At 40.1% G+C, this 15408-nt stretch overlaps 1 protein-coding gene across 19 annotated transcripts in view; it reads right to left on the minus strand.

Annotated features, from left to right (window-relative positions):
- UNC79 (unc-79 homolog, NALCN channel complex subunit) overlaps positions 1–15408 on the minus strand; it is a 278788-nt gene that overhangs the window by 2545 nt on the left and 260835 nt on the right. For all 19 annotated transcript variants that reach the window (XM_021941512.2, XM_021941507.2, XM_021941497.2 and 16 more), the window contains 3 exons: positions 13785–13982; positions 11324–11401; positions 663–704 (listed from right to left, as the gene is read on the minus strand). In XM_021941512.2, the coding sequence (XP_021797204.2) occupies positions 663–704; positions 11324–11401; positions 13785–13982 (318 nt within the window). The remainder of the gene's footprint in view (positions 1–662; positions 705–11323; positions 11402–13784; positions 13983–15408) is intronic.

Consider the following 15408-nt stretch of genomic DNA (forward strand, 5'->3'; position numbering starts at 1 on the left):
TCTATATATACACAATCTTGTTATCTGCAAACAGTGACAGTTTATTTTTTTACTTCCAATTTACATTTCTTTGATTTCTTTTTTTAAAATAAAGACAGGGTCTCACTCTGTTGCCTAAGCTGGAGTGCAGTGGCAGGATCATAGTTCACTGCAGCCTCGAACTCCTGGGCTTCCAAGTGATCCTCCCACCTCAGCCTCCTAAGTAGCTAGAACCACAGATGCATGCCACCACACCCAGTTAAATTTTTATTCTTCGGTAGAGATGGGGTCTCACTATGTTCCCCAGGCTGGTCTCCAACTCCTGGCCTCAAGCAATCCTCCCACCCTGGCCTCTCAAAGTGCTGGGACTACAGACGGAAGCCACTGCACCCAGCCTTGGCCTGTACTCTCATCAGTGGATTGAGGCTCGCTCAGACCCTGGGATGCTCCCCTCCATCTGTATGCTTACCAACCTCAAGTAGTAGGACAATGGCTCCTGCCGCCACCCCCTGCCTGCAGAGCCCTTACCTGGCCCACAGGTCTCCTGCATTATCAGCCCTCTAAGGCCAGGAACAGGTTGAATTCATCCTTCTCCATAGTAAATGGAGCATCAACAATCCCTAGGAATGTTATATGTTCTCTGCAGGAAACCAAGCTTCCAATCAGCCCAGGGGGTGACTTACCTTGATATTTGACTGAATCATTGGCAACCACATAGGTATCAGCTGTATGGAGAAAGACAAAAGCTTCATTATTAGTGTTCTCTATTCTCCCACAAAGCTTCGCTTATTGCAAGGGAAAACAGGCCACACTGAATCCCTTTCACTTCGCGCATGGATGTGGGCCCTGCGGCAGAGCTACCCGTTATCAGCACAATGCCTTTCTGAGGCCAAACCCTGCTGAGCCAGTGGCATTTGGAGGTTAATAAGCGCCCCATGAGTGCCTGAGATACACACTTTAGAGTAAATGACTGATTGTCTCCCGAAAGCTACTAAGCACAGGAAATTAAATGTGTATTTATTTAATTAAATCCTCACTTTCTTGAAATAGAATTTCCTCCACAGGATCTTTAGAACTGAGTGTCTGAGTGGAATGGCGACTCTATTTGCCTGTAGTCATTAGGAAAATATCTCTGGTCAGTGGTTGGAACGCTTCAGTGAGCGAGAAAGGCCACTCCGAGATGCCTGGCTGCGATCTGGAAGGCGGAATACAGCGAGACGGAGCCGGGTGTCTGCAGGGTGTGGGAGCACACACAGCCAAGCAGCAAGTCCCTGGTGGGGAGCCCTGGCCCTCTGCTGCTTCTCTGACGGACCCTCAACCCCTCTGATGTGGTCCTTCCTGGGAGGAGGTCGCAGGGTGCCCTGGCCTGAGGACTTCTGGAAGCTGCTCCTTCTCTCTGCTTTGGTCCCTCCGCCATGTTTCAGTCCTTTAGAATCTAAGTAAATATTCATGGCCTTGTACATCCAGAAGTCGGAGACAGAATATGGCACTTCTCAAAGCGTGTTCCATGGAACTCTAATTTGGAGAACTTTCAAATGGTGGAGGGGGACTCCAATCCAATAGGTTTGGAAATGTTAGTTTCTTTATTTCAGTACTTCTTAGATCTTTAATACACCGATATGTATCATATCATTTCGAGCCATACACCTTCCAACTCTCCACTCAAATAAAGGAGTAGTGTTGTCATGGACTGAATTGTGTCCCACTAAAATCTATACTGAGGTCCTAATCTGCACTGCATCAGAATGTGACCTTATTTGGAAATGGGATTGTTGAATATGTAAATTAGTTAAGATGAGGTCATACTGGAGTAGGGTGAGCCCCTAATCCAATATGACTGGTGTCCTTATAAAAAGGGGAGTTCAGACACATACACAGAAACACACAGAAAGCATGCTATGTGAAGATGAAGATGGGGACCTACAAGCCAAGGAACCCCAAAGACCCAGCAAACCACCAGAAGCTAGGAGAGAGATCTGGAACAAATTGTCTCTCCAATCCCTTAAAAGGAACCAAACTTGCCGACACCTTGATCTCAGTCTTCTGGTCTCCAGAACTTCCAGGGAATACATTTCTGTTGGTTGAACCACCCAGACTGTAATACCTTGGTAGTCCTGGGAAGCCAGTACAAGGGCATTCCAGGAAGCAGAGAGAAGGCATGGGCAAAGCTCACTGGTGGGAGTGTGCAGAGAGTTGGGGATGGGAGACAGGCACGTGATGCTGACATGTGAGGCTCTTAGAAAAGGGCCATGAAAAACAAGTTTAGAAAAGCACAGGCCAGCCCTTCACACCCTTAGCCCACCAGATGGCCCTAAATGCTAAATTAGGGAATCTGAATTTTATTCCAAATGCATTACAGCTTCTGAAGAGGGAATGCTCTATTCACCATGAGCAGGACTGTGCTCCAGAAAGATCACTGTGGCAGCAACCTGCAGATTACAGTGAAGAAGGAGGCAGGGAATGGAGGCAAGCGTCATTGTGGAGGTTGCCTCAATGGTCCAGAGAAGACCAGGGACAGTTTCTGGGGATGGGGAAGGATTCCGCCTGCAGAGACAAATCTTGAGGATCTGAGGATGAGTCTGCTCTTTGCTCTTTCAAGTGACGAAAAGGTCAAAGAAGAGGTAGAGGTTTCTAACCTGCGCAAACTGGGGGACAGTGATGTAATGAAAAAAAAACGAAAGAAGAAGGAGAGCTTTTTGGGATGGGGTACGGTATGTAAATGACCTCAGAGTTCAAAGTTAGTCATAGCCATAAGCTGCTGGTTTCATTGAATTCATCACATTTTCTTTAAAATGAACTTGGTGAAGTGATAAGCTGAATTTCTCTCCCTGTTTTTGATCCCAAGGCTAAATCTGGCTGTTGACTTTTAACATTCTGTTGGTGTATACAATTCGCTAATTTGACTTCCATTGTCACTTACTCCTAAACATTCCTAAACATAGTGTTTCTGTTGCAGCTAGCTAATACGTGGTCTCTAACATGAATACTGTGTTTAGAAATGGAGTATGGTGTGTATCAGAAAATGTCATGAGACTAAAGCTGAAAATATCAGAAAATGCCACCGTCTCCATGCCTCTCCCTGTCCCCCAACCCTCGTAACAAAACTGTGGGATTACAAAGGTGGGTACCAGATAAAGCTGTGCCCTCTCACCCTTACTAGGACTGGCTCCTCTAGGCATTCTGAATGGAAAAAAATATTTATCTAGTCTAACTGTCTCCCCCTATAATTTCTGCACAGCAAAAAGCAAGCCCTGGAGGGTCCTGATGTTATAGACTTTGTTGATCTTTGACTATTTAATATGGAAGTGGGCCCATACGCCTCTTGATATTTGGGAAATACCCAAACTAACCTCCTGTTAAGAATCGTGAGGGACTTGGGAAGAGGAGGGTCAGGGAATACTGAGTACCCTGTCCCTGGGTGGCTACCTTTCCCAGTGCTGCCACTGGGGCTAAGGGTCTGTGCGAAGCAAGCAAGAGGAACAGTGATGTTGGTCTAAAAGGGATTTTATTATTTCCCCATTGATGTAATCTATGACCATGTGATTCTAAAATACACCTGCAAGGGACCTTCAGGTTTGTGATTTGCAAATCACGTGACTAAAGGCATCCAGTTAAAGCTCATCGTTATTGATGACATTGTATAACTCAGCCATCATCCTATTTCAGGAATGTTAATTTGACTTATTGAATAACTTTCAATTTCATTCTCTTTTGCTAGTGGCTACTACAAATCTGTCAGTAAGAATTAGATGTAATTTATTTTGGGCTCTGCAATGTTATAATGGAGTAAAGTTGGTTGGGTTCCCCCCCCGCTTCAGAAACAATATCCTGAAAACTGAAGGACATTTAAAAAATAGGTTTTCACAAAAATAAAAGTGATACCCTTCCTCTTATCTTGGTTCATGCTACAGAACAAACGGAAGACTTCCTGCCTGGTTGGACTGTACTCATTTCAATCCTGCTTATTCCAGCCCTCAAAATTAAAATTGGTGATGAAACTTTCTCTTTCAGCCAAGATGGAGTAACAAAGACCAGATTTACCCTCCTGCCTGGAACAACTAAAAACCCAGATGAACTATAAAAAACAATGTTTTTCAGGTATTAAGCATCAAGAAATGCGGGACAGAGATCACTGAGGGAAAGGAAACAAACCAGGTGAGCCCTGCAGGTATTCCAGCTCACTGCCTAGAGAGAGTTTTCAGGCAGTAGCACTAGGAGCAGGAATGCAGGTGGAGCCTGGTAGTCTTCCTGAATGAGGAGATGTAGCCAAGAGCCCTGGGAGGTCAGAGTGACTACAGTTTGCAAGGTAGAGTACTGGACAGGAGAGATCTACAGAGAGAGAGACAACTCCAAAGATCTGCAAGGGGATCCCCTGAGTCTTCAGCTGAGTGTTGGCCAGTACATGCAAGTTATAAAAATTATCCAACACTGGAGGAAAAAACAACCCAAAAATATTAGAAGGAAAAAATCCCCTGGTGATTACATAGGGCCAAGAATATTTTGTGTTCCTATTAGTCAGAGTGGAAAAATCTTGTAACTCATAGAACATCACGAGAGTACTGATGAGTATAGTGGTACACAGCAGCACCGGTGAAGAACTACGTGCCCTACAAAAATTGCTGCTCTCATCAACACCTAACAAAGCTTAAATGTTAGCTTCAGAAGGACAAAAATATTTGTAAGGTATGTAACTATGTCACAGAATAGAGCTTAAGAATTTTTATATGAATACAAAAATACCCATCACCCAAGAAAGTCAAATTTGCAATGTCAATAATACAATAAAAAATTACCAGGCATGCTAAGAAGCAACAACAAAAATTACGACACATGAATGAGGAGAAAAATCTGTCAACAGAAAATAAAACAAAAATGACACAGATAACAGAACTAGTAGACAAGGACATTAAAACAGTTATGATAACTATATTCAATATGGTCAAGAAGGCAGAAGAAAGATTGAACATGCTGAGTAGGGGCACTGAACAAAATATTTGAAGAAACAATGGTTGATACTTCTCCAAATCTAATGAAAACTATAAATTCAAAGATCCAAGAAGCTCACCAAACCCAAGCACCAGAAATACGAAGAAAACTCTACCAAGGCATAGCATCATCAAATTGCTTAAACATAGTGGCAAAGACAAAATCTCCAAAGCAGCCAGAGAAAAAAAAGACATATCACATACAGACAAAAAAAAAAAAAAAATGAATGACAGATTTCTTGTTGGAAACAATACAAGCAGAAAGACCACGGAGGAGCAGTATCTTTAAAGTATTGGGAAAAAAAAAACAACTCTGAAACTGTCCATCTAGAATTCAATACCCAGTGAAATTTTATTTCAAAAATGAAAGCAAAATAAAGCTTCTGAGACATACAAAACCTAAAACAATTAATCACCAGTTGACCTGCACAGAAGACTTTACAGAAAATCCTTTGGGCAGAGAAGGAAAGATGAAAGATGAATGTTTAGATCTATGGTATGAAGTGAAGAGCACTAAAATGGCAAATATAAATATGGCAATAATAGCAAATGTAAATGAATATAAAACTTGTTTAAAATCTCCTTAAGAGATAATCAACTGTTTAAAGCAAAAATAATAATGTATGATTTGCTTTATAAAATATATAGAAGTAAAATGTATGACAATAATAGCATGAAGTCAGGAGGTGGGAAATGGAGGTATGTTATTGTTCAGTTCCTATACAATACATGAGGTGGTATAATATTCCTTGAAGGCATACTGTGATTAGTTAAAAATATATACTATAAACTCTAAATCAACCACTAACACAACAACAAAGACATATAGCTAATAAGATAATTAAAAAACACACTTCCAAATAACTATGGGTCATAAAAGAAGCCAAACTGGAAATTAACAGTTTGATCTGAATGGAAATGAGAATCTATCAAAATCTGGGGGAAAGCAGCTAAAACAGTATTGAAAGGAAATTTAGAGCACTAAATGCTGATGTCTGAAAAGAAGAAAGTTCTCAAGTTAATTATCTTGGTTGCCATCTCAGTTTATCTTAATTATACAAAAAAAAAGGAAATTATATCCAAAATTTAATCATAAAAACCTTAATCCAAAAGAAGGCACAAAAGAGAGGACAGGAGACAAAGAACAGATGTGAAATATAGAAAACAAGCAGTAAGATAATAGATTTAAATCCAACAATATCACGAAACACATTAAATGAAAATGATCTAAAAACGTCAATCAAAAGGAAGAGACTGTCAGATGGGATTTTTTTTAAAGCAACATTCAACTTTATGCTGCTTATAAGAAATGCAGTTTAAATACAAAGACATAGATAGGATAAAAGTAAAAGGATGAAAAAAATATGTACCATCCGACCATTAGTCAAAAGAAAGCTGGACTATTTTATTAATAAATATTACCAAAGAAAGATGGGTAATATTTATTAATTTGATATAGCAAAAGTCAACACTGTTCAAGTGCAGTGGTGCAATAATGCACATATGGTAAATGGTACATATTTAAAACGCCCAGTTTGATAAGTCTTGACTTACATTATGCCATGCACCACAATCAAGATAATGAACATATCCATCACCTCCAAGTTTTTTCAGCCTGGGCACGGTGGCTCATGTCTGTCATCCCAGCACTTTCGGAGGCCGAGGTGGGCAGATCCCTTGAGGTCAGGAGTTCAAGACCAGCCTGGCCAACATGGTGAAACCCTGTCTCTACTAAAAATACAAAAATTAGGCCGGGCGCGGTGGCTCAAGCCTGTAATCCCAGCACTTTGGGAGGCCGAGACAGGCGGATCACGAGGTCAGGAGATCGAGACCACCCTGGCTAACACGGTGAAACCCCGTCTCTACTAAAAAATACAAAAAACTAGCCGGGCGAGGTGGCGGGCGCCTGTAGTCCCAGCTACTCGGGAGGCTGAGGCAGGAGAATGGTGTAAACCCGGGAGGCGGAGCTTGCAGTGAGCTGAGATCCGGCCACTGCACTCCAGCCTGGGTGGCAGAGCGAGACTCCATCTCAAAAACAACAACAACAACACAAAAAATTAAAAAATAAAAAAATAAAAATACAAAAATTAGCTGGGCATGGTGACAGGTGCCTGTGGTCCCAGCTACTCAGGAGACTGAAGCACGAGAATTGCTTGAACCTGGGAGGCGTAGGTTGTGGCGAGCCAAGATTGCACCACTGCACTCCAGCCTGGGTGATAAAGCGAGACTCCATCTCACAAAAAAAAAAAAAAACACTAAACTAAACTAAAAATATTACCAAAGATGAAGAGAGATATTTTATAATTTCAATTCATTAGGAAAATATAGCAATCCTAAACATTTATAAGCCTAATCACAGAGCTTCGTAATACATTAAGCAAAAATAAATCCACATTGAGAGATATTTCAATATCCCTTTCTCAATAATTGATAGAATAAGTTAACAGACATAACAAGAAGGACATAGAAGACTTGAGCAATACAATCAACAAGTTTGAACTAACTTACTTAGGAAACTCCAAGCGACAACAGCAGAAGACACATTCTTTTCTAGTGCACACAGAGCATTTACTAAGATACACAATATTCTGGGCCATAAAGCAAGTCTCAATAATTTAAAATGAGTCAAATTATATAAAGTATATTCTGTGATACATTAGAATTACAAATCCATAACAGAAAATTCTCTGGAAATCTTTAAATATTTGGAAGTAAAACAATATGGTTCTAAATAATCAATGCCAGAAAGAAAGCAAAAGAGAAGTTAGAAAGTATTTTGAATTGAATAAAAATGAGAACACAACATGCCAAATTGTAGGATGTAGCTAAACCAGTGCTTAGAGGAAAATTTATAGCAGTAATCATTTATATTAGAAAAGAAAAGTCTCAAATCATTGTGCTCCACCTCAGCCTCCCAAGTAGCTAGAACTACAGGCATGTGCTGCCATATCCAGCTAATTAAAACAATTTTTTTTGCAGGGTAGAGACAGGGTCTCAATATGCTGCCAGGCTGTCCAGGCTTGTCTTGAACTCCTGGTCCCAAGCAATTCTCCCTCCTTGGCCTTCCAAAGCACTGGGATTACAGGCATGAGCCACTGTGTCCAGCCCCTAACAATCTTTTTGTAGAAATTGACAAACCAATTTAAAAATTTATCTTGAACTGCAAAGGACCTAGAATAGCCAAACAACTTTGAAAAAGATGAATGAATTTAGAAGGCTGACACTACCTGATTTCAAGGAATATTATAAAGCTGTAGTAATGCAGACAGTGTGTTATAAAAATAGACAGAGATCTGACTGGGCATGGTGGCTCATGTCTGTAATCTCAGCACTTTGGGGGGCCAGGGTCGGCAGATCACCTGAGGTCAGGAGTTCGAGACCAGCCTGGCCAACATGGTGACACACCATCTCTATTAAAAATACAAAAATTAGCCGGGCATGGTGGCGGGTGTCTGTAATCCCAGCTATTCAGGAGGCTGAGGCAGGAGAATCACTTGGACCTGGGAGGCGGAGGTTGCAGTGAGCCGATATTGCACCACTACACTCCAGCCTGGGTGACAGAGTGAGACTCTGTCTCAGGAAAAAAACATAAAAATAAAAATAAAAAAAATAGAGATCAGTGGGACAGAATCAAGAAGCCAGAATTAGAATTGTATAGTTATTTGATTTTTGACAAAAGTGCAAAGGCAATGTGATGGAGAAAGTATAGTATTTTTAACAATGATGCTGGAATAACTAACTATCCATATACATAAAAGGTACCTCAAGCCATATCTCACACCATATACAAGAGTTAACTCAAAATAGATCACAGACTTAAACTAACGCCCAAGTGAAAACATAGATAAAGCTTAGAATAAAACACAAATAAAACTTTTTATTATTTTTGGGCTAGGCAAAGATTTTTAAAAATACATCAAAATCATGATTCATAAAATAAAAAAATTGGTAAATGGTACTTCATCAAAATTAAGAATTCCAAAGACAAACCACAGAGAAAAATCTTTGCAAATCACATAACTGATAAAGAACTTGTATCTCAAATTTCAGTAATCAGGAAAAAACCCAATCCAATAAAAAATGGGTAAATAATTTTAACAGACACTTCACCAAGCAGACATATGGACAGCAAATAAGTACATGAAAAGATGCTAATGTCATTAGCAAACAGGAGAACGCTATTTAAAACCACAACAAAATACCAGTACACAACTCTTAGAATAATTAATATTAAAGATTGACTATGCCAAGTGTTGACAAAGATGTGGAGGAACTGGGACTGCTCATATACTGTTCATATACTGGATGTAACAGGGCACAACAGCTTTGGAAAATGGTTTGGAAAACAATTTTGTTAAAGGTAAATATACACCTGTCACATGGCCCAGACATTGTATTCCTAGGTATTTGCCCAACATACATGAAAGCATATATGTACACAAAGACATCTTCACGAATCTTCATAGCAGATTTATTTGTGAAAGCCCCAAACTGGAAACCCCCTAGATGTCAACTGACAAATGAATAAGCAAATGTGGTATATTCGTACAATGGACTACTATTCTGAAATAAAAGTAATGGTCCACTGATACATGCAATAACATGGATTAATCTCAATTATTACAAGTGAAAGAAGGCAAAAAAAGGTATATACTGTATGAATCCACTTAAAGAAAATTCTAGAAAGTGCAAACTGATCTATAGTGACAGAAAGCAGGTCAGTAGTTGTCTGGGGACAAGGAGACGAGTAACCTAACCAAAGGATTATAAAGGGGTATGAAAAAATTTCGGTTTTTTTTTTTTTTTTTTTTTTTTTTTTGAGACAAAGTCTCATACTGTTGCCCAGGCTGGAGTGTAGTGGCAAAATCTAGGCTCACTGCAACCTCCACCTCCCGGATTCAAGCGATTCTCCTGACTCAGCCTCCCACGTAGCTGGGATTACAGGTGTGTGCCACCATGCCTGCCTGATGTTGGTATTTTTAGTAGAGATGGCGTTTCACCATGTTGGCCAGGCTGGTCTTGAACTCCTGACCTCAACTGATCTGCCCACCTCAGCCTCCTAACGTGTTGGGATTACAGGCATAAGCCACCACACCTGGCTTGAAAAACTTTTGGAGGTGATGGATATGTTCATTGTCTTGATCATAGTGCATGGCATAATGTAAGTCAAGACTTACCAAACAGAACATTTTAAATATGTACCATTTGCCATATGTATATTATTGCACCACTGCACTCCAACAGTGTTGACTTTTGCTATTAGCAAGCTAGATATCATATATCTAGCCCATTTGAACCAATGATCTTGTTCTCTTCTGGTAACAGTCAAGCTTTCCCCAGAAATGGGCTGCTTTTCTTCAGCATAGTGTGAGTGAATGTGACAAATGTTCTTTGTTGATGAGTGGAGTTAACCAAGGAATGAAACAGCAAGTTATAAGGTTCCCACTAGTGGGTGATGATGGTGGGTGGTGACGGTGGCCAACATAATAGAATATAGAGGTGATGCCCACTAGTGGGTGATGATGGTGGGTGGTGACGGTGGCCAACATAATGGAATATAGAGGTGAAAGATAAAGAAATACAAGAAGAGATACAAGGAGAGGAAGAAGGATCAGAGAGACAAAGAGGTGGAACGATAGGAAGGAAAGGAAAAAGAGGGGAGACAGAAAGATAAATGGAATAGGAAACCAAGTTCTCTACTCTTTCGTTTTTGTATCACACTAGTCTGTTTCTGATGAGAGGAGGGTACCGAGGGAGGGTAGATGACAAATGCTTGAATTACTTTTATACACCATATAATGATTTAAAATAATATTATTGGAAACTAAATTAATTTGTCTTAGAGAAAACACCAGATACCATGCCAAACAATTACAGACTATTTTCCTTGGTTTTCCGGATATCTTTTGCAAGGTAAGGTGATTTATATTAGAATAGGGTAATTTTCACATCAATGTTCCCCAGTAATACTTTCAGCACTTGTGTTACATTTTTTTTTTTCTTTTTTTTTTTTTTTTTGGTAGAGACAAGGTCTCACCATATTGCCCAGGCTGGTCTCAAACTTCTAGGCTCAAGCAATCCTCCTGCCTCAGCCTCCCAAAATGCTGGGACTATGGGCATGAGCCACCATGCCTGGCCTAGTCTGATATATTTAACCCAGCTGAAGTTGGTCACAGTGGTAGACCAAGAGCAAAATTCATGCAATAACCATTTGGTAAAGGGTTGTTACAGGAGCCTGAATTCTCCAGCCCCAACTCTGAATGTTAAAACTAATTCTCTTCATAAAGTACCTTCAACATAAATCCACATTTGTTTTTAGCAGTAAGAAATGGTCTGTAAGAATCATAAGGTTTTCCTACCTTGACAAAAATGGTCGAATTGCATTCCTGCAATGCCTCCATTAAACTAATCACATGGAGACACACCATTTCTACCATCTGAAACAACAAACATGAAAGTTAATTCCATTCCCAGTGATATGGAAACCTTGCAAACTAGTCTGCAGTCGCAGAAGACCTATGATGTCCTGTGCCCACCAGGTCTTTCTGCGTAATGACCATACGAGACCACTGGCAGTGGTGTTCATTCACCTCTGAAACTTCAAGCCAGAAAAAGATTTTTAAAAAGCTCCAGAGGCTTGGTAATTGTCATGCCTCCCTCATTCAACTCAGGGCTGCCAATGGAATTCAGGCATTAATCTCACTAATCTGCACTGCACTGACTCACACCAGGGAATACATGGCTTCTGTTTCCTTCATTTCTAACTATGGAGCTCTTTGGATGTAAGAGTTGTGTATCACGCTAGTCTGTTTTGAGAGGAGGGTACCCAGGGAGAGGAGATAACAAATGCTTGAATTACTTTTATACACCATGTAATGATTTAAAATAATATTATTTGAAACTAAACTAACGTGTCTTGGAGAAAGCACCAGATACAAAGTCAGACAATTACAGACTATTTTCCTTGGTTTTCTGGATATCTTTTGCAAGGTAAGGGGATTTATATTAGAATAGGGTAATTTTCACATCAATGTTTCCCAGTAATATTTTGATCCTTTCTCAATCTTGATCCTTTCTACACAGTGTCTTCATCAGCAATAACTGTTTAATTTACTGCAGATCTGCTTCCGAGGCTTTATTCTCCGTGGGACAAGGTAGCCATGCTTACGACAGTTCAAAGACAGTAGAGGCGAAGTCCCTCATCAGAAATTCCTACAGCTGGATTTTAAATATTCCAGGGAGATTTTTACCAGACTGGCTTATATATGGTTTAACAAAATTTTCAGAATGAATTTAATTCAAATTCTTTTGTAATATCATTTGCATAAAATTCATGTACAACAAATTCATTTGTAACATTTAAATATGGAGAGTGATTTGGAGGAGAGGTATTTCTTGGTATCAAAAAAACTAATGATAGAAGGAACATTTTTAATCTCTAGCTTAAGTTTAAGGCCTCAGTTTTGTTGTCTGTGAAATAACAGAATAGAATGTTTGATCTCCAAATTCTTCATTAGTCCTAGAATCTGTGATCCAATAAATGTAATTATTTTCCATAACAGTCAGAACTATTCAAATGCTACGATTTTCACATAAACTTCCTTTAAATTGAACTAAGACATCTCTCTACACATAGAATGCCTGTATCATTTGCATCTCTAAAGAACAAAGTGCTTCACTAAAGGAAATATACAATCCCCTTTCTAATTAAGAACCAAAAGAAAATACTTCTTAGACTATTATTCAATCAATTAAAAAAACATTTCCTGAATGCCTTTTGTGGGCAGTGTAGTGTTGGGTTTCAGGGCACACTGGAATCATCATTATGGTGTCCCTCCAGGTCCCCTGCTCCTAACAAACAAGAACTCTACTGATGGTGTCCCCATAATCAAGACACTGGTTGCAGCTTTCCCAGCTGAGAGTCCTCCTCCAATACGCAGTCAGAACCAAAGGACTCCCTTGTAAATTCCTTCCATATATCCTCCAACCTTGACTCCAGGATGAATACTCTACACTGGTTCAATGAAGTGGGCTTAGGCTAGCCATACCCCAGACATTTTCCAATGAGCTCTGGAACAGCCCCTCTCTTGGTAAGCCATCTACATTCAATAGTACTGGATTTGAAGATTGGGAGCATAGGTCCTTATAAGGCAACTCGAAAAGGTGAGGCTTCTTTCAGGCTTTGAGCCCGGAGTGGAATGAACACCTGTAGTCAGTCTACTCTTAAACCACCACAAATAGATGACCTAATTGGCTAAGGTTTTTCCAAATTGCTTTGAAATCCTCAAATAATATGAATCTCACTCCTAACCCTCTGACATTATAGCAGCAAACAACCCTTCAAGGTAGAAATTTCATACAATATACATTTGATGTTAGGCAGAAAAAATAAAAATTGTTTTTAATATTAATAACTGTACTTGTTTGCTTTCTTATATTTATATATCAATATAAAAGTTTTGAGATACATATACATTGTGGAATGGCTAAATCAAGCTATTTAACATTTGCATTGCCTTACATACTTATTTTTTGTGCTGAGAACATTTGAAATCTCTTCATAGCAATTTTCAAGTATAGAATACATTGTTATTAACTGTAGTCACCACGGTGTACAATAGATCTCTTGAACTATTGTTTATTTTGTTTTTAATCAAAATGCTTATGCAAGCAGAACATCCAGCTTATAAGGTAACAAATCCCTGATCCATTTATATAACCTTACAACTGAGATCTGTGAAAACAGGGAGTGTGAGGATTAGGAGTGGTGTGGACACTTTGAGATTCCATCTCAGAAGGGAAACTTGTCGGTGAACTCACCACTTTGTTATGGGCCATTAGCTGAAGGATGCTGGGTGTCACTCTACTCCAAAATTCTAGTGCTGTCAGTATCGCCGTGAAGCTGAATTCATTCTGATTTTGGAGATTTGTAGCGACGGCACTTTGCTCGCAATACACTGTCCAGAGCTGAGCAAAGATGAAGGCGTGGAAGAGGGAGCACATGTGCAGCACGGAGGTCTGAAAAGGAAGAAGACGGCGTTGGTGCATTGCATCTCAGCAGGCTGTGACCCTCCATGGAGCCCTCCCCGCGTGGCTTTGGTCTTGCCAGGGAGCACAGTCAAAGCACAAAGGCATTATCTCAGAGTTACAAAGTCGTGATTCATCACCTTAAAACAATCTGCTCTGCTCTCTTCTCCACCAGTGGGAGTGTGCTCAGAGAACAAAGCACATTTTTGAAGAGAAGGCACCTTAATTTGCTGAAGAAATCTACCCACCCCCTTGCCCTTTAACGAAACTAACATTCCCATCCCAGAACTAGATTAGGGAGAACAATCATTCTGCCATGTTAGGATGTTTCTTCATCTGTAAAATGGGAACAATAGTAGCCTCTTCAAAGCATGGGAGTAAAGCAGGTGATATACGTGAACACCCTGCCCAGAAGTTCTTAATCATAGCAGCAGCAGCAGAGTTCCTCCTCTTAGCGGAAAGCACGTGCCGAGAGAGCACCTACAACACGCCAGAGACTGCGCCAAAGGCTTTTCCTAGATCACCTCCATCGCTCTCCAACCATCCCCTCGTCTATTTCACAGGTGAAAATCTGAGTATCAGAGAGGTTAGATACTTGTCAAGCTCATAAAATCACAAGTACCATAATTAGGAACCAAACCCGGATCTCAGTTGAAATATTAGGAATCGACTGCCTAATTCCTTTTGTGAACATCATTTGGATCATTGGGATGGGTGTGCCATTTTATCACATCATCAGCTTGCCCTGTCCCAAACCCGAGCTGTCCCCAGGGCCACTGTGACCTCCCAGAACTTGCCGAAGCTCTGTGAAGGTCCCCTGGCTCCTCGGAGCTGGTTAGTACCAATGTGTCTGGTTTGCCTGGACAGGTTCATGACTGGTGCCTGCCTTGGGTTTACTTTCTTCCCTTTAGCACATCATCTGTCTCTGCAATTTACAAAGTTCCCCTGCATAGTCATGCCAATGTGTGCTTTGGTGAGTTTCCAACTGGCCTTCTTGTTTTCATTTTGTATTTTCCTGTATCTCTAGAGATTTCAGTTGAAAAGACAGTACATGAAGAATTAGATGGAGAATAAATTTTCCTCCATTTTGTCTCTGGTTTTAAAAGCTGATCACAGAATTTTGATTGTATTTCTAGCCTTTTATTTCTCTTCATTATTTTGAGACAGAAATGCCTGGGAAGCCAACTCTTGCTTGCCTCCATGATTTATCTTCATAAAAGTAAGTCTAAAAACAATTTGGGGGCAGGGGGAGAGACAGTCTGGGAATCTAAACAACTTTAAATAAGACATTAGCACAAAGTTGTGTTTCTAACATCCACAGGAGGGCAAGTGATAAGATGCATTTTCTTCTCAGAAGAAACATAATTGGCTGATAAGGTTTCCATTAGCAATTGTGATGCATACGGTCTTAATCTTG

This window comes from Papio anubis, chromosome 7, assembly GCF_008728515.1.
Source record: "Papio anubis isolate 15944 chromosome 7, Panubis1.0, whole genome shotgun sequence".
Lineage (NCBI taxonomy): Eukaryota > Metazoa > Chordata > Mammalia > Primates > Cercopithecidae > Papio > Papio anubis.